Below are 25,958 nucleotides of genomic sequence, written 5' to 3' on the forward strand. Positions count from 1 at the left end.
GAGGCTGTCAGCAATCACATGGCATGTATGAACGCCACCACCACCCCAACCAGAAAATTTTTAAAATTGAAAGCCTGAAGGCCTTTAAACACTACATTTCATTTCAGATATTTTCTGATACTAGACACTGTAAATATGTTCTTATTTTCTTGTTGAAATTAATGGAAAAGATTTTTAATAAAGAAAATGTCTTCAGCCTCACTGCCACACTCACTTCCCACAATCGAAATGTAGTACTGCAACATCCACATTTACTTACTGCTGCCTCCCACAAAATGGGAAGAATTTCTGCCTTATGGAGAGCATTGTGTTTGTCGCCACCATTTCATACGGTGGCAACTGACAGCTTTCCAAAGTCAGGTAATGAATCCCATTGCTGCTGCAGAGTTTGGAACTGCGAGACTGTTTTACTGCTGGTGCAAAATCACAGCATTTTTTGTAGCAAGTCATGCTTGTGTTTAACATATTTATAACTTACATTCCAGAGGCACTCCTCTGCTTTAGAATGATAAATCCATCAATTTTACTTTGTTGACTCATCATACAGGAACCTATATAAAGATAACATGCGGCACTTATAACAGAGCAAAAACTAACACTAGCACTGCATACCAGCATTTAGCAGTAGCAGGCCAGGAAAAATGTTCCTGTATGACAGCTGTAGGACAATTTTTTTGTGTTGCCAAGATGTTTACAAACTGTCGTTAGCATCAGTAACCCAGCACGACCAACAGACAATGTTGCGGAACAACTTTCAACTCAATGTAAACTGCACTTCGGGAAGCCAAGGTGATGAAATCATTCGGAGATGCATTTACTTTGTATTCACAAAGAAATTTATTACAATCTATAAAATATTTTTGTAGCATATGATCAGAGAAGCGTTAACAGTAGCTCTCGACACACACACACACACACACACACACACACACACACACACACACACACACACACACACACACACACACACAGTAAACTCAGAAAAAAATTACCATCGACATATAAACTAGGGAGGCCACAACACGTAAAAACAATAAGAATCAAAAAGGTGTTTCTTTAAAACGTGTATCAACCATGTTCACATGATGCTATCCACCTGAAGTCTTCATTAACAGTCAAGTTTCATGGAAAGCTCATTAAGGGAGTGGGTGTAATGGATTAAATCAAACTGTATCTCCAAACTCTGTATTAGCAAAATTGTCATCTTTTAAAACTATACAAAACATTCATTCACATATACAAATGTTTAATATTCTCCTAAAACAAAGCAATAAAAAACAAACTTGAGCTCTCTCCAAACATAAAATGATGTATTACAAAGCTACTATACACTGTAACGAACTTCAGGCAAACTTCAATGGAACAGTATTATTTGAATTTACTACACTGAATACAAGACTAAAATAGGTCTATACAAAATAAGCAACATTTAAACTGTTTCTAAATTTATATATAAAAAACAGAGTGGGAAATTTTTAATAAATGTGTATATTTACAAGTGAGTTACACCTAAAAAATCTGATCAGTCATATCAATTTACAGTACAATGTGTGCTGCACTGTAACTATGAATAAATAAATGTCCACATGGTTCTCACACATCTCATTACGTAGAAGCTTTGTAGCTCACTAAAGTGTCTACACGATGTAATGATGTGGAAAATGTGCGCAGCTTTACTTCTTGCGAATTTGTTATAAATGCAGGCTCTGTCTCATTCCATTTCTCTGGCACCTCACAGTCAGCAGTAGTGTATATCAAAACATCAAACGAACCTGCAACAATTTCAGTCCAAAAATATAACAGCTACTTTCCAACTGTTAAATATACCTCACCTACATTATTCTAATGTAACACAGGTTTTGTTACATTTGCTGAACACTTAGAAAGAAACTAATAAGCCATTAATGACCTCAGATAACAAAGAGATCTGTAGTGCAAAAGACCAACTGCACCATCAAAAATTGTAATGTGGTTAATCAAGAAATGAAGCAATATTTAAACATTTTAGATCTTTAGACACTTAAAACCATAAGTTACAGTTGTATGTCACACAGAGATTTAATGTCTCAATTCAGCACGTTTCCCACTACAGATATCAGATTTTCTAGACGAGTATGTGACCAAGTAACTTCCTGTTTTCATTCATTAATATGTTACAGTATCATATTCTGGGGAAAGGAATTATTTCTGCTAAATGCGTAAGGGTATGTGGAGTCCACTCTAGAACCTCTCCAGTTAAGCTTGGAACAATTAGTGTTACAGGCAATCTAACATTAGACTTGCTCTACTTTCAAGTTTGCTACCCATCAGTAGATTAGATTGATACCTCAGTTCGAAAACAGTACCATTTATGACTTTATTACACGAATAAGAAATTATATAGTAGCCCTATATACCAATGCACCTTACTGCGGCACAAAAAGTGAGATTTGGACAAACAACTACGAACTTTAAGTAACTTAGAAGACTTAAAAAGCTGCATTGTACGTAACCAAGCATTTATCTTAATATCAACATATTTACTGCGGTAGAAAGGAAAACACTCACATATACAATCCAATAGTGGTAAATAGCTGATGGATGCCGCGATTTGTCGCAGCACATCTCTTATTTCTCTCTGAATGACCTGGAGATCTTTGTTTCCAATTTCTTTGTCTGGATTGTCACAACTCGAACTATTCTCGTACTGGACTTTGAAATCCCATCTTTCCATGATTTCTTTGGTGTCCACATCAGTGATTGTGAGTGCAATTTTTTCCACTTTCTTATTCAACAACCACTCTGCAAAGAAAAGTGTGAAATAGAATGTTGCTCCATAATTCGACATCCACACACTAAAACCTACTGGTTATTTTCGGTTCGGCAAGCGAATTGTGTAACGTACCTTGAGCTTGGCCAAGTACCTCCTTAAGAAAATCTTTAACTTTCTCGTCCTGGGACATGAGAATAGTAACACCGAAGTATTCAGCACTGCTGAAAGTTTCCGAGGGATAAATACCTCTCTGATACAATATACTGTTAATCCCATAATCTACAAGGATAAAATAATGGATATTAAGTTGTGCTGAACTGAAAGTAAGCTAGGGCGCATACATAATAAACATAAATTGATACACATTAAAAACCGTTACAGCACAAAACCAAAAACTCACTCAGATATTCCGCAACAAGTTTAGCTGATCCTTTAAGTGTTATGCAGTTTGTGTTTTTCACTGCTGCTTCTGTCATTCTGGATCAAAGCAATGGACGATTAACACAGAACGGAAGACTCGATACTATTCCACCGTAACGAACTGTCTTTCTGTTTGGATGCTTCGCGCCGAATTCAGCGGGCCAGAGATATTGTAACTAATCAAAACATTACATTGCGTGACTTGTGAGAAATCGATCTTTCAGCCATGGGATCATTCACGATATTTCTCACATAGTGGAAATCTGCATCGTAAATAAAGGTGACCATGTATTAGTAATAGTGGCAGTAGTAGTAGTACTAGTAGTTTTATTTGTCCGTAGATCTTCTTTGCAAGGATACCGGATATTTCATGCGAAATGTAATCGGCTGCCAGTCTCTACGTGCAATGTCACAGTATGAAAACCACATAATCTATAAAATACAGTGCCATAGTGTTAAAATATATGACATGCAATATTTAATAACTACCTCACACTCGCCGTCACTTCAAAACATTCCATAGCGGATTTCAACTGGCGGAATTTACACAGGCTGTGTTGCCGTCAAGGTTTCTCGGAAAGAAAGTTTTGTCGGTACAGTCGTTGACTCACGGCGGAAGTTACCTAATTTTTGCCGCGCTCACATACTTATAATATTAGAGGATCTAGAGCTTTTGTGTTTTCTTAACCTTTATTTTTATTGTTTTCTTGGAAAATTGAAACTGGCCAATAACGACTTAAATACGTTTTTCATGAAACTTCTTCCATAAGCGAGGTCACATCTGGCAGCGACAAATTGTTTAGGTTTTATAGTAACAGAACAGCGTTGGTTCTTACACTATATGTAAATAGAAACATAAGCTGATGAAGCAATTTTCATTAAATACTGCAACATTTTTAACTGAAAAAGTCAGCTCTAATAGAGGATGTTATTATTTGTATAAGGGGACAAGGAAGGCAATTTTTATCCATATTCTGCCAATGCTATTTTACCCTTTGAATAGGTACACTTTTCAAAAGAACTATAAGTAATAAAACAATGAATTTTTTACTGCATATATATAACATATATGCCTCAATTTGTAAGGAAAATGAACATAATACCTCTTATGGCCTTGAAGAAAAAAATTTATTCTTTCACTATTAAAATGAAACATTTTTTGTACATTAATTATTATAAAACAGTTTCTGATTGTTTGGTGGTTCTCAATTTACTTGTAATAACTTATTACCATCTGCAGTACCAATTGACCAAATTTCATATTTATAACCCTATTAATTTATCAAATAATGCTACCTGAAATTAAAAGAAAATTTAGTTTTGAGAATAATCCATTTAAAGTTTAATATAGCAATCCTAGTATAGTTATTGGTGAGAATTACTTACCACTAATATTTTACTGCACCATATTGAGCATCATCTGAATCATACTGATCTTCTTTTCTTCTCTTGGTCCTTCTTATATTCTGTCTGGCTTCTTTTGTGCATTTTCAGTTATTAATATCTGCTTTGTGGATTCTCTCTTTATCTATTTCCTTCAAGGATTTTTAAGTATTTCCACTATATTTTATGCCCAATAATTCCAAAAAATCCAGTTTTCTAATTACACTATCATTTAAGCATAAAATAGCATCATAAACACCAAATTTGAGGGTTGTAAGCTGAACAAATACAGTTTTCGGTAACTAGTTCCAAATGACAGAATTCACACATTCATTTAAATTTCGGGTTTCCCATGAAGACATTTCTTCAACAGGTATCTTTACAAAGGTCTTTAAATATGGGTTTAATTTCATTCATTACTGATGCAGGTAAAGAATGTTTGTGGTCATATCTGGCACTTCTCCTGTACTTGCACCAAGTGTGAGGATCATTTGGGCGAAGACCGTGCACTGGATTTTCGTTTGTGGAAAGCTTATGGAAAAAGATGGCCCATACAGCTTTTTCCATATTTTCTAAATTCCCAGCATTTCTTTATTTGCGGAAGTTTTATGAAAACACGTGGAACCAAAGTAAATACAAATCAACATGTACTTCCTCCACAACAAACTTCACTAAGTACAACCACAGTCTAACACAACACTCGCGACACTCACTGCTGTAAAAGTTGTTACCGTTTGAGAGATGGAGCGACACTAGAGCTCCAAGCGACGAGTAAGGTGAACGTCAGACGCGTCGTAAGCATAATGTTTGTTTTTGCATCCATTTCCTACGTAATTAACAAAATATTAGATTTTTTTGCCTCCAAGGGTTTGTGTAGTATCAAAAGGCATATATGTTTCTAAAAATGATTCTAAAATAAGCGAAAGTGTGGACAAAAACCGTGAATCGAGTGGCAAGCTACAGCACATTCGTGAAGAAACACTTGTGACATTAGATACAACTGCAGCTTACCACGTTGATATCAAAAGAATATAAACACACAGATCCACACATAAGAAGCACAGACATGTACCTCTAAATGCAAAAGCGATCGACAGCTCATTTATCGTTGTGTAGGGCTACTGTGTTTGTCATTGTCGTCGCCTGTTGACTTAAGTGCGACCTTCATCTTTATATTATTGTAAATGGGACAAGCAACTGACAAATAGTGGGAGAAATATTTTGAAAACATTATAATGAGCTGATTACATTACATTTCATGCAAAACCAAATATTTGCATATTTTTCAAACAATCTGTCAGTGAACAAGGTGCTAACAAAATAATGTCATCACACAAAGGTAGCAGGGAAAATCAAGTGACTAACAACAGAAGTGAATGAAATACATACCAAACATTATGCTTTTGTAAGACACGAATAACTGCACTTAATCTAACCACTTCATCGTCAAAGTAGGTCTGTGTTGACGATTCACATGAATCTGGCACTGACACATGGAGATTGAACTGGCTGCTTCTGTGTCATAGGACTGTTTTAAAGATTTAGGTGGATACAAAATAAAATATACATAGGTTAGTAACAAGTGTATTCTTAAATAAAAACACAACTTAAAGTAGGACACTTATATCATGTAATTAAGAGTGCCATTTGGTTGCAATTCCTGAATATATTAATGAAACAATGTAGTATTAATGGCAGTGTGCCGCTATATGTCCCATCCAGACAAGACCTAGAGAACAAAAGGTGACTCTTCTTCTTTTACCAATAATATAAAACCCAAAATAATCAAATGTTTCCAGTGGCTGCATACAATATTATACAGCTATGGAGTATATCTATGACTCAAATTATTTCTTTATTTCATTACTTCTAATTACGTTTTCTGCTAGTAAAAGTTCAGCATGCAAATGGGCCTTTAAACTGCCCCCTGAGGTTCGAGGCGAAAGGACATACCTGCAGGCGAGCAACTCACTCCAAAGCACATTGTACACATAAGTCTACAAATACACATACATATAATATATAACACACATATCATAACATAATATTTACACAAAACAGATTTTCAATGTTTGAATGTGGCACGTGCGCCTATCGTGCATGTGCAGTCATTTAAATTTCAATCCTAGTATGGTCTTTGCGAAGCGAGTTCATCACACTACACATAGTTTATACTCAGCCCATGTGTTCATGTGCACATGACATCATAGAGACAAGATTTATCATCATAGATTTCACAAGTGTGGATTAACATTTAAAACAGGTATAAAATCCTAAAGTTGCAGCTGCTACACTGCAGTAAGAAAAGTTATTAAAAAGTCCAGAAGTATGTGCTGAGATTATCACATCTGATAATAAAATTAAAACAATTTGAAATATTGTGAAAAGGGTAACAGAACAACTGAGATCACAGGAAGACTGTATTTCTATCAAACACAGTGAAAAGTTTGTTAACAAGAAGTAAGAAGTAGAAAACATTTTCAATAATCATTTTTAAGTGTTGTAGAGATATTAGGAGCCAGGTATTCATTAGAAAATACAAGGCAGTATATAGAAGAGGCAGTACCTATGCAATTTGATAAAACTGAAATTCAATCCACCTCTCCTACTGAAATTAGGAAAATAATAAATTCACTCAAATGTAAAAGCTCACATGGAATTGATGGCATTTCCAACAGAGTACTAAAGGCCTGTTCCCAACAAATAAGTATGATTCTCAGCCAGATATGTAGTAGCTCACTGAAACAGGGCATTTTTCCAGATAGACTGAAATACGTTATTGTTAAACCATTGCATGAAAAAGTGGATAGATTTGATGCTAACAACTACTGCCCAATCTCACTTCTGACAGCATTATCGAAAATTCTTGAAAAAGTAATGTATTCAAGAGTAGCATCACATATTTGTAAAACTGAAGTCATAACAAAATGTAAATTTGGTTTCCAGAGAGGCTTTTCAACAGAAAATGCTATATATGCTTTCACTGGTCAAATATTATATGCATTGAAAAACCGAACAGCACCCATGTGGATATTTTGTGATCTCTCAAAGGCTTTTGACTGTGTGAAAAATGAAGTTCTTCTAGATAAGCTTAAGTATTGTGGTATGAGTGGGACAGTGCACAAATGGTTTAATTCATACTTAACCAGATGAATGCAGAAGGTTGAAATTAACAGTAGAGATAGTCTGCAAAAATCAGCAGAGTCCTCTAACTGGGGAGGTACCAAGAATGGTGTCCCACAGGGTTCAGTCTTGGGTCCCTTATTGTTCTTAATATATATTAAAGACTTGCCACTCTATATTCATGAAGAGGGAATGCTAGTGCTTTTTGCTGATGATACAAGTATAGTAATCACACCCAAGAAGCAAGAATCAGCTGAGGAAATTGCAAATAATGTCCTTCAGAAAATTGTTAAGTGGTTCTCTGCAAATGGATTCGCACTAAATTTTGAGGAAACACAGTTTATAAATTTATATACAGTAAATGGCATAACACCATTTATATATATAGACTATAAACCGACGTCTGTTGCTAAGGCAGAATACTAAATGTTTCTGGGTGTGTGCATTTATGAGAAATTGAATTGGAGGAGATACATCTATGATCTGCTGAAATGCTTAGGTTCCGTACTTATGTTATTAGGGTTATCACAAATTTTGGTGATAAACATATCAATTAGCCTACTATGCCTATTTTCATTCACTGCTTTCATATGGCATCATGTTTTGGAGCAATTTGTCATTAAGAGAAAAAGTAATCATTGCACAAAAGTGTGTAATCAGAATAATAGCTGGAGCCCACCCAAGATCACCTTGCAGACATTTATCTCAGGAACTTTGGATGCACACAGTACCTTCAGAACACATATATTCACTTATGAAATTTGTCATTAATAACCCATTCTAATTCAAAAATAACAGCAAAGTGCATAGCTACAACACTAGAAGAAAGGATGATGTTCACTATTCTGGATTAACTCTCACTTTGGCACAGAAAGGGGTGAATTATGCTGCCACAAAAATCTTGACAGATAGCCAACCAACATTTAAAAGCAAATTAAAAGAACTCCTTCTACTCAATAGATGAATTCTTAGATATGAGGTAGTGACTGCAAAAATTAGTTAATTAATTAATAAATTTGTGTAAAAAATGTACGTTAAAGTGACATATTCCACATTATTACAAAATGTCTTATTCACGATCTATGGAACAAGGATTAATGTACACTACTGGCCATTAAAATTGCTACACCACGAAGCTGACATGCCACAGACGCAAAATTTAACCGACAGGAAGAACATACTGTAAAATGCAAAAGATTTGCTTTTCAGAGCATTCACACAAGGTTGGCGCCGGTGGCGAAACCTACAACGTGCTGACATGAGGAAAGTTGTCCACTGATTTCTCATACACAAACAATAGTTGACCGGCGTTACCTGCTGAAACCTTGTTGTGATTCCTCGTGTAAGGAGGAGTAATGCATACCATCAAGTTTCCGACTTTGATAAAGGGCACATTATAGCCTATCGCGATTGCGATTTATCGTATCGTGGCATTGCTACTCGCGTTGGTCGAGATCCAATGACTGTCAGCAGAATATGGAATCGGTGGGTCCAGGAGGGTAATATGGAACACTGTGCAGGATCCCAATGCCCTCGTATCACTAGCAGTCAAGATGACAGGCATCTTATCTCCATGGTTGTAACAGATCACTGGGTCAACAGATGGGGACATTTCCAAGACAACAACCATCTGCACAAACAGTTTGACTATGCATGCAGCAGCATGAATTATCAGCTCGGAGACCATGGCTGTGGTTACCCCTGATGCTGCATCACTGACAGGAGCACCTGCGATGGTGTACTCAATGACGAACCTGAGTGCACGAATGGCAAAATGTCATTTATTCAGATGAATCCAGATTCTGTTTACAGCATCATGATGGTCGCATCCATGTTGGCGACATCGTGGTGAATGCACATTGGAAGCATGTATTCATCATCACCATGCTGGCGTATCACCCGGTGTGATGGTATGGGGTGCCATTGGTTACATGTCTTGTCACCTCTTGTTCGCATTGACGGCACTTTGAACAGTGGACGTTACATTTCAGATGTGTTACGACCCGTGGCTCTACCCTTCATTCGATACCTGCGAAACCCTACATTTCAGCAGGATAATGCACGACCGCATGTTGTAGGTCCTGTAGAGGCCTTTCTGGATACAGAAAATGCTCGACTGCTGCCCTGGCCAGCACATTCTCCAGATCTCTCACCAAATGAAAACGTCTGGTCAATGGTGGCTGAGCAACTGGCTCATCACAATATACCAGTCACTACTCTTGATGAACTGTGGTATCGTGTTGAAGAAGCTGTACGGGCAGCTGCATCTGTACACGCCATCCAAGCTCTGTTTGACTCAATGCCCATGTGTATCAAGGCCGTTATTACGGCCAGGGGTGGTTGTTGTGGATACTGATTATTCAGGATCTATGCACCCAAACTGCGTGAAAATATAATCACATGTCAGTTCTAGTATAATATATTTGTCCAATGAATACTTGTTTATCATCTGCATTTCTTCTTGGTGTAGCACTTTTAATGGCCAGTAGTGTATGTATGTATTTATGTGTTTGTTAAGATAAAATTACAAATTCTTTTTTTGCTGATAGTCTCTTTCACACAGTATTGCGCTGTAAATGTCTTTTTGTTTCAGATATAATGCCTTTCCCCGACGTGTCATTGTTAATAGTTCCATGAACAGAAAACCTACGATAACATTATAAAGGTCACCATTGCTTATGCCAGTTAAATGCCACAGTTCACATTTTTGATAGAGATGCTTGTGCGTGATCACTCAATGCATAGTTCATATTTTTGCACTGTTTATTTAGACTGATGTAACTCTGTCTATTTTTTTAGGTCATACATCGCCATCACAGCATAAGTTTGTGATGGCATGGAAGCACGACATCGGACATCAGTCCTCGTTTAGACCAGGTAAGTGTGTCCGTCATTTCTGAGAACATTTTGCTCCTTGAGGACCTGTCCAGAATTCCTCCACCCATATAGTGGTCTTCATTGTTTTGGAGCAAAGAGACTATAAGTGCATTAGGGAACCGGTTCTTGCTATTCATACTTGTAGAGATGCAGATATACAGAGATGCAGAGCAGTAAATGTCAGTTTATGATGGAGTCAAAAGTGCCGGAGCACTTCACTATGACAGTTTTTTCACATACTCAGTTTATCAGTTGACATACAAATATACGTACACAAGTAGTTATGACGTATAGCAATTGTCCATTGACATGGTTTATGCAGACAATTCATAACACGACTTTTTTTGTAAGCAAATTTGAAACATAAATATTTCATCAAGTCTATATACATAACAATGTATCATGAACAGTCTTTTTCAATTATCTGATTTTGTGCACCAGTTTCCTAGTAGTTACAAGTTCAGTGACATATAGCGAATGTCCACAAATAGTTTCAGGTTGTGCAAGTCCCATAACTTTTCCCATATGGGCACATGTAACAAGTACAGATAACATACACAAGTGAGCATATACCAGTTAGCTTTCCCTAAATATAGATAAATATGTAGAAACATGTTACATATAGGTTTTTACATAGTTACAAATACATACAAACATATTGGCTTTACATAAACATAGAAACATATTTCTCTTGTCTTCACACAAGTATGATTGGTCACACAGAAAAACTTATTTCTCTTGTCTTCACACAAGTATGATTGGTCACAGAAATATTTTCATATTGCTCTACATAAGTTTATAGTATTTAAGTATTTACAATCATTATAAGTTTAGATCAATGTTTTGCTTTTGCAAATGATGTCACCTGAAATAGAGGAGGGTTAGGCATGACATCCCACACCAGCAATAAGACCAAGAGCACAACTACAAGTAAGCAAATAACAAAAGGTATGAACTAACTTCAAACACATAAAATACTCATGACATGAGAGTATGTGTGCAGTATAAGCATGTTCATAACTACTTATAAGTGTGTGTGTTCAATGGTGAGATGTGTATCCAATCAGTTTCAAGGTGAAAGTGTAAGGGTATAGAATGATTAAATATTCACGTCAATCAGTTGTTGGTAGCCAAAGACTGATGGTGCAGATAGTCAATGTCGTAGGCTGAAAATACATCTTCTTCACACCTGTACAAAAGTTGATATAAAATTTGCTTTAAAATTTTAAGTGGCTACTATAAGTATTCAGCAAAGACAAATCCCTTCTTTCTCCTTCTACTGATGACGAGAACAGCTGAAATAAAACTCTTATACTGTGTAGCTTCTCTGTAGAAGTACTGTGAGGTATGTGTATTTGATAGTTGTGTATAACTTAAGCATGATCCATAGATGTGTTTACTGTTGAGCATGGTATAGTCTAAGATCACGGCGAGGATACAGTCCAATAATTCTGTCTGTTTTAGGATGCTGCAGCAGATAAGCACCGGGATGCGGAATGCTGACGTAACATAAGGACCATCGTACAGCAGACGTCACTTCGCGTTGCGCCACTGAAGAGCACACAACTTATGGTGAGTATGCAAAAACACTAACATACCAGCTTTAAATTCCTGCTTCCTCTTGACAGTGTGCGCATAAGTTTTGTTCCTGATTTTGGCTTCCACAGTCAATGTCGCACAGACTTCCCTTCCTTTTCGTCATGTGTTGTTTGCTGAAAAGGAAGTTTTGGTAGTGGCATTGTCCAATCACTGTCTTCTTTGTGATGGAACATGAGCTCATTAGGAGTGTACAGTGTTTCATAAACATTTAGGTTGTTGTGTATCTCTTCAAATAAAGACAGATATGCTACCCAATTGGTATGTCTGGTAGAATTGTAGGTTCTCATAAATCTGTTATTGTACCCAATATAGTATGGAGCATTATCGGATAAAACTGCTTTTGGTTTTTACACGTGAGGAATGTAGTCACATGAGAAACGACAAATGATGGTAGTTGTAGTAGCAGATGTTATAGCATACAGTTTAACATGCCTGGAGAATAAATCATAAAATGCAAGAATATGTTTCACACCACCACTGCTTGTGGGATATGGGCCAGTTACAATTTCTGGAGGTTTACTGGGTTGAATAGAATGTGAATCAGTCTTCGGAGACAAGTTCAATGGTTTAAAATTTTTGACAAATTCCACATGTTTTGGGAATACTGTGGATCTTACATCTCATATTGCTGAAGTAACAGCAGGTACTGGGCTTTGCTAGGCACTTCTTGGTACCGTAATGACACCAAACAAAATGTGTGTGCCAAACTAAGTTGCATTCAGAATGATTAGGTATACAAACACACCAAGTAGTGGCTTCAGGAAGATGGCGATAAAATAACACATCGTTATGTATCAAAAAACGGTTGGACAGAGGATGGTCAGGTTTATTTGTGAGTAAAACTCTTACCTTATTCCAGTGAGGATCAGATTTCTGCAACTTTGACATATTTGTGCATAAGTGGATATAATACTGGTGATATAGCTTACTGCATAAGAAGTATCCAGTACTCATTCACATTCTCCAGGTCAGAGTTACTCTCATTCAAGCCTTGAGGCAGATGAGATGAAGAGTCGACAATTACATTGTCTTTACCCTTAATATATACAATTTCAAAGGAATAGTTTTACAAAGATAAAGCCCAGTGTGATAATCTGGGATGTACAAGCTTACAAGCTAACAGAAATGTGAGAGCTTGGTGGTCAGTATAAATTGTAGAGTGCTTACCATACAAACAATAACCGAATTTCTTAATGGCCCGCACTATAGAGAGTGTTTCAAGTTATGTGGCAGAGTAAGTGCAGCTCGCAAAACAAATAATTTTACATGTTCTTGTTCTCCATTCTTTACAACTTGAGATAAACAACAGCCATTGGATGAGGTGTCACAAGTCACACAAAAATCTAAATTAAAATCAGGGTGATACAAAATTTTTGTGTTAAAAAGTGTGCTTAATACTATCAAAGTCTTTCTGATACTGGTCAGACCATGTCCATATCTGATTCTTTTTGAGTAGGTTCCATAGACGTTTGATGTTTAAAAGACGGTATGGTAAAAAATTGTAGAAAGAAAAAACAAAGTTCAAGGAAAGATTTCAATTGCTTTCTGGTCAGTGGACTAGGAAAATTCCTGATTGTATCTAATTTACTTGGGTCAGGTTGTATACCTTGAACATTAATAATATGTCCAAGATATTTAATTTCACTGCAAGCAAATTTCGACTTTTTGAGATTAGCTGTCACTACAAATTGTGAGAATTTATGCAGAATCTTTTGCAAAGTATCAATGTGTTCAGACCAAGTCTTAATAGCTATGAGTACATCATCAATGTAGTGAATAACTGATTCAACCAATTCATCATCATGTACAGTATCCAATGCAGTGATGAACATGTCTAAACTGATATTCAGACCGAAGTGGACACAAAATTATAGGTTCACCCCCAAATATAAATGCAGTATACTTTCTAGAATCTGGCGTGATTGCAACTTGCCAGAACGAATTGGTCAGCTCAATCGTAAAAAAAAAAAAATACTTAGAATCTAAAAATTTCTGGAGCTGCTCCTCTAAATTCACAGGTTTCGTGCAAACAGGTAAAATAATCTCATTAATTGGACGACCATCCAAAACAACTCTGATATTCCCATTCGGTTTCTTTACAACAAGTAAAGGGCTGCAGTAAGGTGATGTGGAACTTTTAATGATTTTCCAATCTACCATTTGTTTCAACTTGTGCCACACTGCAGTTCTTTGGGATAGTGGCACATTATAGATTTTGTGGAAGAAAATCGGGTGAGGCTCAACTTCTATTTTACACACATATGTGTTGATCACACCTGGTCGTTTGCTAAATACTTGTATATGCTTTGAAAAAAACATCATAAAGCTCATTACATTCATCATGTGTGACAGCTGTGGTTTCTAATAACTTCTTACTAATTAAAGTTGTCAAACCTTCAAACTCAGCATCAGGCATGTGTGCCTGTGTGTCAACATTATCAGTGTCCTGTATTAACTGAATCTTGTACCCTGTACAATATTTATTGAGCTTCAGAGTCCTGGTATCCACATCAATTGAAATATCACTACTCTTATCTCTAAGTATACATCTACGTTGGGAAAAGTCAATAGTGCTGTCCTTCTCGCACAATATATCTAAACCTAAAATACAATTAGTGAACAGGTTTTGGACGACGAGAAATGGCCATTGTACGATTCCATTACCGACTTTGACTGTAACAAATACCTGTTTCTTAACTCTAGGAGGCTTATTGTGTATGGCAGTTAAAATTTTACAGCTCTGAACAGGATACTTTGGTATGGCTTCAAACTCACATATTTTCTTGCAAAAATCATAGGACAAGACACTAACAGCGGCTCCTGTGTCCAGAATAATAGTAGTAGGAATACCACCCACAACATCAGTAGTTGAGGCCAAAACAATTTCATTTGTCGATAAACGACACTGTGTGTTCTCTTGTAACAGTTCATCAGACACGTTATCGTCATGATTACACTTTATGAATAATAATGGTTGCTGTATACAACTGTCAGGTGCATGATCATTTTGCTGTTGCAAAGTGGGTGTGCCAAATAATAAATTTAAATCGAAGTCGCCCCCCATATATTCCGCAGCCACTACCTGGAGAACAGTAGTAACTTATTTAGTTTAGTGGGTGCAGGCACAGACGGAGGAGTATCACTAGTTACTTCGATAATATTTACATTTGAGTATTGTTTATTCCAGTCTCCGAACTGTGGCGGTCGTTGCGTTTTCATGTTTTGACTTACATGCGGGTTCTTAGATGCATTCCAATTTTGAGTTTGCATTTGCGGCGATAGCAATTGCCACTGGCCTGTATTATTGTTTTGCTGCGGTGGTATCGCAGTATTTTGATACTGAGCGACGTAGTTGTTTTTACTCCAGCTCTGTTGCTGGTTTTATGGGGATTGACAGTTATTTTTGTTCCTATTAAATTTTTTGTTACCATCCTGATAATTATTATTAACGTTGTAGTAGTAGTTGTTGTTGCTGCTCTTATGCTGTCTCTTATTTGGATTGCCACCAGTAGATTAAGAAGTGTTATAATTGCTGTTTGCCGCGGGGTAGCTGTGCGGTCTAGGACGCCTTGCCATGGTTCGGGTGGCTTCCCCCGTCGGAGGTTCGACAGTGATGTCTGTTATCCTTAGCGTAAGTTAGTTTAAGTTAGATTAAGTAGTGCGTAAGCCTAGTGACCGATGACCTCAGCAGTTTGGTCCCATAGGAACTTACCACAAATTTCAAAAATAAATAAGTAAATTGCTGTTTGTGCTGTGTTGAGCATGTTGGTTCTGTTTTGTATATACATTTGCCATGTGAAGCGGCTGATTCTGTTGGCTTGCGTGTCCGACAGCAGGCGGCGCGTCGGAATTGGGTTGGCTACCCTGCGTATTTTGCATGACGCTGGTGTAACCATTGTAGCAATTGTTTTGCTATACGGAACGCTGGTCCTCGTAAAGCATATCAACAGAATCGAGCACTGTGAGAAAATACTCTGCGTCGTTATCTGGGATGTGCAGAAGTTCTTCTTTGATACTAAACGGCAGGCTTGCCTTCAATGCTCGGAGGACGGCGCGCGTTGCAACCGGCTCGTTCATGAAATGTCCCGCATTTCAATATTTCTCAAAATACCGGAGCAAATTACCGTGCTTAAGACTGAATGCTTCAGGATCCACAATCTGCCCATGAAGATTGTGTACAGATTATAACCAAACTTTAGGTAAAAAGGCTCTCGTACGTGACGCATCTGTCGGCTTCAGTAAACGCCCATACAGCTGCGTCGCCTTGGATATGACCGACAACATAAGATATCCTTTCACTGTCACTCCGTGTACGAAGAAATGAATTTCTGAAGGCTTTAAGAAAGATGACAGGATGTACAGTTCTTTTTTCAGGTATAAATGGCTGAAATTTTCTGTGTTTTATGTGGCTCTCCTCTTCCTTGGCATTACAGTAATGTTTAGTTTGAAAATTACTGTAATGTTCAGCTGGAAAATGGCAAGGAAAATGTTGTTGTTAATTATCACGTCTGCAGTGTAGTGTGTCACGTCGAGGTGCGTACCGTTGTTGTTGTGAGTACGTAGTGTGCGCTGTGTATGCGTCATAAATGTACTTGTATTCGTTGCCAAGCTGTGTGTTTTGGTTGCTGTTATCGTCATTGCACACTGGTTATACGTAATTGTTAAACTGTTTTGATTGCGCAGCAGCATATTGTGCTGCTTGACTGATTTCTTGTTTGTTGTTATTTATACATTCCGCGACAGTGTCGTGGACAACAGCAGGCAATTTTTCTTGTAAGCACTCGTCAAAATATTTGTCCTTTTGCTCTATCCAACTGTGAAATCCTCTATCGATGCATGAGAAATGGTTGTCAGTGCGTAGTCTTACTTTATCAGAAAGCTGTTTGTAAATTGTGAAACCTTGTTTTCAAAAAATGGCTCTGAGCACTATGGGACTTAACATCTATGGTCATCAGTCCCCTCAGAAGCATCTAAGCCACATGGGCATTAAGCTCTATAATGCACTGCCTCAGTAGATTAAAGATTTAAAGGACAATACAAATTTTAAATTGGAACTTAGAAAATTTTTAATTGATAAATGTTACTACTCAATACCCCCCCCCCCCCCCCCCCATGAACCATCGACCTTGCCGTTGGTGAGGAGGCTTACGTGCCTCAACGATACAGATAGCCGTACCGTAGGTGCAACCACATCGGAGGGGTATCTGTTGAGAAGCCAGACAAACGTGTGGTTCCTGAAGAGGGGCAGCAGCCTTTTCAGTAGTTGCAGGGGCAACAGTTTGGATGATTGACTGATCTGGCATTGTAACACTAACCTAAATTACCTTGCTGTTATGGTACTGCGAAGGGCTGAAAGCAAGGGGAATCTACAGCCATAATTTTTCCCGAGGGCATGCAGCTTCACTGTATGATTTAATGATGATGGTGTCCTCTTGGGTAAAATATTCCGGAGGTAAAATAGTACCCCATTCAGATCTCCGGGCGGGGACCACTCAAGAGGACGTCGTTATCAGGAGAAAGAAAACTGGCGTTCTACGGATCGGAGCATGGAATGACAGATCCCTTAATCAGGCAGGTAGGTTAGAAAATTTAAAAAGGGAAATGGATAGGTTAAAGTTAGATATAGTGGGAATTAGTGAAGTTCGGTGGCAGGAGGAACAAGACTTTTGGTCAGGTGAATACAGGGTTATAAATACAAAATTAAATAGGGGTAATGCAGGAGTAGGTTTAATAATGAATAAAAAAATAGGAGTACAGGTAAGCTACTACAAACAGCATAGTGAACGCATTATTGTGGCCAAGATAGACATGAAGCCCACGCCTACTACAGTAGTACAAGTTTATATGCCAACTAGCTCTGCAGATGACGAAGAAATTGATGAAATGTATGATGAGATAAAAGAAATTATTCAGGTAGTGAAGGGAGACGAAAATTTAATAGTCATGGGTGACTGGAATTCGACAGTAGGACAAGGGAGAGAACGGAACATAGTAGGTGAATATGGACTGGGGCTCAGACATGAAAGAGGAAGCCGCCTGGTAGAATTTTGTGCAGAGCATAACTTAATCATAGCTAACACTTGGTTTAGGAATCATGAAAGATGGTTGTATACATGGAAGAACCCTGGAGATACTAAAAGGTATCAAATAGACTATATAATGGTATGACAGGGATTTAGGAGCCAGGTTTTAAATTGTAAGACATTTCCAGGGGCAGATGTGGACTCTGTCCACAATCTATTGGTTATGAACTGTAGATTAAAATTGAAGAAACTGCAAAAAGTTGGGAATTTAAGGAGATGGGACCTGGATAAACTGACTAAACCAGAGGTTGTACAGAGTTTCAGGGAGAGCCTAAGGGAACAATTGACAGGAATGGGGGTGAAATACAGTAGAAGAAGAATGGGTAGCTTTGAGGGATCAAGTAGTGAAGGCAGCAGAGGATCAACTAGGTAAAAAGACGAAGGCTAGTAGGAATCCTTAGGTAACAGAATAAATATTGAATTTAACTGATGAAAGGAGAAAATATAAAAATGCAGTAAATGAAGCAGGCAAAAAGGAACACAAACGTCTCAAAAATGATATCGACAGGAAGTGCAAAACGGCTAAGGAGGGATGGCTAGAGGACAAATGTAAGGATGTAGAGGCTTATCTCACTAGGGGTAAGATAGATACTGCCTACAGGAAAATTAAAGAGACCTTTGGAGAAAAGAGAATGACTTGCATGAATATCAAGAGCATTGATGAAAACCCGGTTCTAAGCAAAGAAGGGAAAGCAGAAAGGTGGAAGGAGTATATAGAGGGTCTATGCAAGGGCGATGTACTTGATGACAATATTATGGAAATAGAAGAGGATGTAGATGAAGATGAAATGGGAGATATGATATTGCGTGAGGAGTTTGACAGAGCACTGAAAGACCTGAGTCGAAACAAGGCACCGGGAGTAGACAACATTCCATTAGAACTACTGACAGCCTTGGGAGAGCCAGTCCTGACAAAACTCTACCATCTGGTGAGCAAAATGTATGAGACAGGCGAAATACCCTCAGACTTCAAGAAGAATATAATAATTCCAAACCCAAAGAAAGCAGGTGTTGACAGATGTGAAAATTACTGAACTATCAGTTTAATAAGTCGCAGTCGCAAAATACTAACGCGAATTCTTTACAGACGAATGGAAAAACTGACCTCGGGGAAGATCTGTTTGGATTCCGTAGAAATGTTGGAACACGTGCGGCAATACTGACCCTACGACTTATATTAGAAGAAAGATTAAGGAAAGGCATTTGTAGATTTAGAGAAAGGTTTTGACAATGTTGATTGGAATACTCTCTTTCAAATTCTGTAGGTGGCAGGGGTAAAATACAGAGAACGAAAGGCTATTTACAATTTGCACAGAAAGCAGATGGCAGTTATAAGAGTCGAGGGGTATGAAAGGGAAGGAGTTGTTGGGAAGTGGGAGTGAGACAGGGTTGTAGCCTATCCCCGATGTTGTTCAATCTGTATATTGAGCAAGCAATACAGGAAACAAAAGAAAAGTTCGGAGTAGGTATTAAAATCCATGGAGAGGAAATAAAAACTTTGAGTTTCGCCGATGACATTGTAATTCTGTCAGAGACAGCAAAGGACTTGGAAGAGCAGTTGAAATGAATGGACAGTGTCTTGAAAGGAGGGTATAAGATGAACATCAACAAAAGCAAAACGAGGATAATGGTATGCAGTCGAATTAAGTTGGGTGATGCAGAGGGAATTAGATTAGGTAATGAGACACTTAAAGTAGTAAAGGAGTTTTGCTATTTGGGGAGCAAAATAAGTGATGATGGTCGAAGTAGAGAGGATATAAAATGTAGACTAGCAATGGCAAGGAAAGCGTTTCTGAAAAAGAAACGTTTGTAAACATCGAGTATAGATTTAAATGGCACGAAGTCGTTTCTGAAAGTACACTCCTGGAAATGGATAAAAGAACACATTGACACCGGTGTGTCAGACCCACCATACTTGCTCCGGACACTGCGAGAGGGCTGTACAAGCAATGATCACACGCACGGCACAGCGGACACACCAGGAACCGCGGTGTTGGCCGTCGAATGGCGCTAGCTGCGCAGCATTTGTGCACCGCCCCCGTCAGTGTCAGCCAGTTTGCCGTGGCATACGGAGCTCCATCGCAGTCTTTAACACTGGTAGCATGCCGCGACAGCGTGGACGTGAACCGTATGTGCAGTTGACGGACTTTGAGCGAGGGCGTATAGTGGGCATGCGGGAGGCCGGGTGGACGTACCGCCGAATTGCTCAACACGTGGGGCGTGAGGTCTCCACAGTACATCGATGTTGTCGCCAGTGGTCGGCGGAAGGTGCACGTGCCCGTCGACCTGGGACCGGACCGGACCGCAGCGACGCACGGATGCACGCCAAGACCGTAGGATCCTACGCAGTGCCGTAGGGGACCGCACCGCCACTTCCCAGCAAATTAGGGACACTGTTGCTCCTGGGGTATCGGCGAGGACCATTCGCAACCGTCTCCATGAAGCTGGGCTACGGTTCCGCACACCGTTAGGCCGTCTTCCGCTCACGCCCCAACATCGTGCAGCCCGCCTCCAGTGGTGTCGCGACAGGCGTGAATGGAGGGACGAATAGAGACGTGTCGTCTTCAGCGATGAGAGTCGCTTCTGCCTTGGTGCCAATGATGGTCGTATGCGTGTTTGGCGCCGTGCAGGTGAGCGCCACAATCAGGACTGCATACGACGGAGGCACACAGGGCCAACACCCGGCATCATGGTGTGGGGAGCGATCTCCTACACTGGCCGTACACCACTGGTGATCGTCGAGGGGACACTGAATAGTGCACGGTACATCCAAACCGTCATCGAACCCATCGTTCTACCATTCCTAGACCGGCAAGGGAACTTGCTGTTCCAACAGGACAATGCACGTCCGCATGTATCCCGTGCCACCCAACGTGCTCTAGAAGGTGTAAGTCAACTACCCTGGCAAGCAAGATCTCCGGATCTGTCCCCCATTGAACATGTTTGGGACTGGATGAAGCGTCGTCTCACGCGGTCTGCACGTCCAGCACGAACGCTGGTCCAACTGAGGCGCCAGGTGGAAATGGCATGGCAAGCCGTTCCACAGGACTACATCCAGCATCTCTACGATCGTCTCCATGGGAGAATAGCAGCCTGCATTGCTGCGAAAGGTGGATATACACTGTACTAGTGCCGACATTGTGCATGCTCTGTTGCCTGTGTCTATGTGCCTGTGGTTCTGTCAGTGTGATCATGTGATGTATCTGACCCCAGGAATGTGTCAATAAAGTTTCCCCTTCCTGGGACAATGGATTCACGGTGTTCTTATTTCAATTTCCAGGAGTGTATTTTTAGGGATTGTAGTCATGTATGGAAGTGAAACATGGACGATAAATAGCTTAGAGAAGAAGAGAATAGAAGCTTTCGAAATGTGGTGCTTAAGAAGAATGCTGAAGATTAGATGGGTAGATCACATAACTAATGAGGAGGTATTGAATAGAATTTGGGAGAAGAGGAGCTTGTGGTACAACTTGACTAGAAGAAGGGATCGGTTGGTAGGACATGTTCATAGGCATCAAGGGATCACCAATTTAGTATCGGAGGGCAGCGTGGAGGGTAAAAATCGTAGAGGAGACCAAGAGATGAATACACTAAGCAGATTCAGAAGGATGTAGGCTGCAGTAGGTACTGGGAGATGAAGAAGCTTGCACAGGATAGAGTAGCATGGAGATCTGCATCAAACCAGTCTCAGGACTGAAGACCACAACAACAAGCTACTGAATAAATGAATATCTTGAAGACCAAGAAAATGACTTTACAAACTAACCTCCAAAATTTTCTATCTTCTTTTGTTTCAGTTTTTATTATACTTTACCATCCATAGTACTAGTTATATATTGTTAATGAGAAACAAATTACTATAAACCATTTATGTGGAAAGAAACTGTAAGTTTGCTGTCATGTATTATAGACAGTTTCATTTTGTACATTCTATATTTTAATTTCTGTGTATGACAAATCCAATTGTAGACAATTTAATTTTGTATATTCTATATTGTTAATTTCTATGTATGACGAGTCCAATATCGTTTGTACGATGACCCGGATGCTAAATAAATAAATTAATAAACATGACGTCAGCAGCTAGATTTAGGCATATTAGTGGTAGACCGTCTATTTTCTAAATTTACAACACCGGAATAGTCAATGATATGTCGCTCTTTAGTATTCGAGTCAACCGTACCGTCATTTTCATTATTTAATGGCGTGTCAGAGTTGGATTGGGTCTGTGTTTCCCGTCTCTGGTTCTCCATATTTGCTAATTGTTTTCTGGTCAGTACCATGCCACACGTAATTTAAATTCGTATGTGTAATCAGAATAAATGTAAAAATTAATCTCGCTGTGCGACAATGTGTGAACAAGAAAATAATTGTCGTAAGTAATGGTGGAATTTTGGACACTAATGGTTGCACGCCATATTACGCCGCACAGAACTAAAAACGGCCATATTGTGAACTGATAAAACTATATTGTTGCACTGTATGAATAGTGAAAATAATTTTGGAAACCGCATGTAGCTTAAAGTCACTGCTACGAAAACGGAAAATTGTGATAGATCTACCAAGCAAGCTACGATAATACAAAGCGCTTGGGCAAGATTGCTGATGCAAAGATGCGGTGCCTTACATTGTATCCGCGATTGCAGCGTAATTTCAAGTGTCGACATACAATTCGTCTTACTTCAGTGTATTCCGATCTCGTATCCAGTTTGTGGTATCCAAGAAACATGTAACAACGTGGCTTTTTTTTGTTCCGTTCATGTATTTTGAACAGTGTTTCTTCTCTCTGCGAAAAGTCGGACTTCGTGAAAAAAACAGCATCCGAAGACGACGGTGGATAGAGCTGGACGACTTTTTGCTTAGAAGTACGGAACCTTTTGCCGTGTCAAGTCACCCAAGAATCTTACAATGACTAAAGATACAAAATAAAACATACATAGTTAGTAATAACAGTATATTCTTAAATAAAAGCACAGTTTAAAGGAGGACACTTACATTATGCAATTACGAGTGCAGTTTGGTTGCAACTTCTGAATATATTAATAAAATAATATAGTATTAATGGCGGTGTGCCATAATATGTTCTATCTGGGCAAGACTTAGGAACCAAAAGGCGACTCTTCTTCTTTCACCAGTAATATGACTATCAAAAAGCTTCAAATGTTTCGAGCAGTTGTATATAATGTCTATACATCCGTGGACTATATCTATGGCTCAAATTATTTCTTTATTTCATTACTTATAATTACGTTTTCTGCTAGTAAAAGCTCAGCATGCAAATTGGCCTTTAAATTATTCTTTGTCCACAAAAGAGATAGTATCAGAATGTCATTTCAACTTATGATTCCGTTAAAAGTGTATGAAGTCTTTCGTAGAAGCTGTGGGTGGTGCAGGAAGTTTAAGAGAATAACCAACATCCACAGCGTTGAGAGGCATTTCGAAGCAGACGGCTCCGACACAAAGGCAGGAGAGGTGTTCATCAGCTACTTCAAGATATTCGTAGATTCTGAAGGTTATCTGGCGCAACAGGTTTTTAATTGTGACGAGACCACTCTAGTCTGGAAAAAGATGCCGAAGTGTGCCTTTATAACAGCAGAGGAGAATGCATTGCCTGGTCACAAGCCAATGAAAGGCCGTCTCACACTGCTATTCTGTGCCAATGCAGGCGGCTTTTTGGAAATTAAACGACAGCTTGTTTACCATTCAAAAACTCCGCGAGTCTTCAAGAAGTGATCAGGTTAAATGTGATGTGGAGGACCAATAACAAGGCTTGGGTGAAACGTGATCTTGTTTGTGATTGGATCAATGAAGTGTTCGGTTCTTCGGTGAAAAAAATATTTGTTTGAGATTAATCTGGCACTCCACGTCTTGCTTGTTATGGACAACGCTCCTGCCCATTCTCCAGGCCTACAAAACTACCTTCTTGATGAATTTCAGTTCATCAGGATCCAATTTCTCCCTCCCAACACCACTCCATTACTCCAGCATGTGGACCAGCAGCAGCATTAAAGCACTCTTCGAGCATTGCTTTGAGTTGACTAAAGCTACCAATCTCAGAGAGTTTTGGAAGTATCACTTCAACATCGTTCATCGTTGCTTGCGTCAAGATGATCGAAAAGGCGTGGGAAGAGGTTACCAATAGAACTCTCACTTCTGCTTGGAAGAAGCTTTGGCCGGATTGCGTTGTCGAATGTGACTCTGAGGCATTTGAGTCAGTACTTGTGGAGAGGCATTCAGTCAGTACCTGTGGAGTCTGAAGTCAATGAGATAGTGTCTTTGGCCAAGAGCATGGGGTTAGAGTAGTGGATAATAATCATCGATGAGGTTGTGGAAGATCACAGAGAAAAAAAGGCCACTGAAGAGCTTATGGAGCTGCAGTGTGTTTCTCAGCAGGAAATTCTGGAAAGCAGTTCTTCAGAGAAGGTGGAGGAGGCGGTAACAGCAAAGCAGCAATCTTCTGATGCAATGAGAGAAATTCTGAAAGCATGGGAATCGTTTGTATCGTACACTGAAAATCATCACCCCAATAAAGCAGTGGCTACGTGCACTAAAAATTTACTTCGCGATAAAGCTTTGTCGCATTTTTACCAAGTGTCAAAGCGTCGTCAGAAACAAACGACTGTAGATAGCTTCATAGTAAAAAATAATCAGTGAATAATAAAGCACTTAATACTCTATGTATAATTTCTTTGAATAAATGGCATGAATAAGACAGAACTTTTGGTACTTTTCTGTATGGAATGCATTACCATATTTTATATTAATTTATATGGGATAAACTGCTCCACGTAACGAGTATTTCGCACTACGAGTAAGATTCTGGAACGAATTATGCTTGCTATGCGAGATTCCACTATATTGGTCATTAACTGAGATATGAAGGTGTTATAAACGGAATACCAGGGAAGAATGTTAATAGAAAATAACTAGAAGTAGGCCATAAAAAAGGTGTATGGTACAAAATATGAAAGTTATCGGCAGTAGCTCCTACAAAGAAATGCAGATGAAGTCAGAAAGTCAATAAGATTCGAAATATGTTGCTATTGATGTTCCCGCGAACTACACTGATCCAAATCAACCCTCGGACTGATTGTGTGCCATAAAAGAAGAATAGATCTAAGTTGGATTATATCCACTGGAAATGGGACTTGTTGATTCATAAATAATTACCTCATTAACAAAAGTTTAGTTGAAAGTGGATAACGAGAGTTTAGCAATTTATGTCATGAGTCATGGAGTGCTCACAGGCGTCAGTAAGAATATAATAAAAAAAGAAATTATTGTTTGCTGAGGATTTTGATTCTATAATAGGAAATTACGGGAAGTGAAAAGCTGAGTGAGAGAAATGTTGGTGAGTTTAAAAAGAGGAATTCCTGTTTTGCTATAGATGAGAATATGGTGCTGTTGTAAAGTCAAAGCAGATTCATAAAAGTTGAGATGTGAAGTGTAGACTATGAGAGCAATAGTCTTCGTTAGACTTCATACACTTTTAACGGAATCATAAGTTGAAATGACATTCTGATACTATCTCTTGTGTGGATAAAGAATATGTCGACTGCTATGAAACTACTAAAAATGGAAGTTTAGTTGCAAACAATTGCTGCAACGTTTATCTTTCAATCTGCCGTTACTTGGCGCATGCTGAGTCATTGTTTAGGGCTGCCTGAATCCATTCAGTGGAAACAGATCTATGTAGAAAGAATTCTTCATTTGGGAGCCTT

General features: G+C 38.8%; 1 protein-coding gene across 1 annotated transcript; it reads right to left on the minus strand.

Annotated features, from left to right (window-relative positions):
- Positions 1 to 1,092: 1,092 nt before the first annotated feature.
- On the minus strand, positions 1,093 to 3,333 carry LOC126100463 (mitotic spindle assembly checkpoint protein MAD2A). The gene is made up of 4 exons (XM_049911070.1): positions 3,153 to 3,333; positions 2,885 to 3,031; positions 2,548 to 2,781; positions 1,093 to 1,772 (listed from the first exon to the last, which is right to left on the minus strand). The coding sequence occupies exons 1-4, from the start codon at positions 3,226 to 3,228 to the stop codon at positions 1,606 to 1,608; spliced, it is 624 nt and encodes a 207-aa protein (XP_049767027.1). The 5' UTR covers positions 3,229 to 3,333; the 3' UTR covers positions 1,093 to 1,605.
- Positions 3,334 to 25,958: the final 22,625 nt, after the last annotated feature.

Source organism: Schistocerca cancellata, chromosome 9, assembly GCF_023864275.1.
Source record: "Schistocerca cancellata isolate TAMUIC-IGC-003103 chromosome 9, iqSchCanc2.1, whole genome shotgun sequence".
NCBI lineage: Eukaryota > Metazoa > Arthropoda > Insecta > Orthoptera > Acrididae > Schistocerca > Schistocerca cancellata.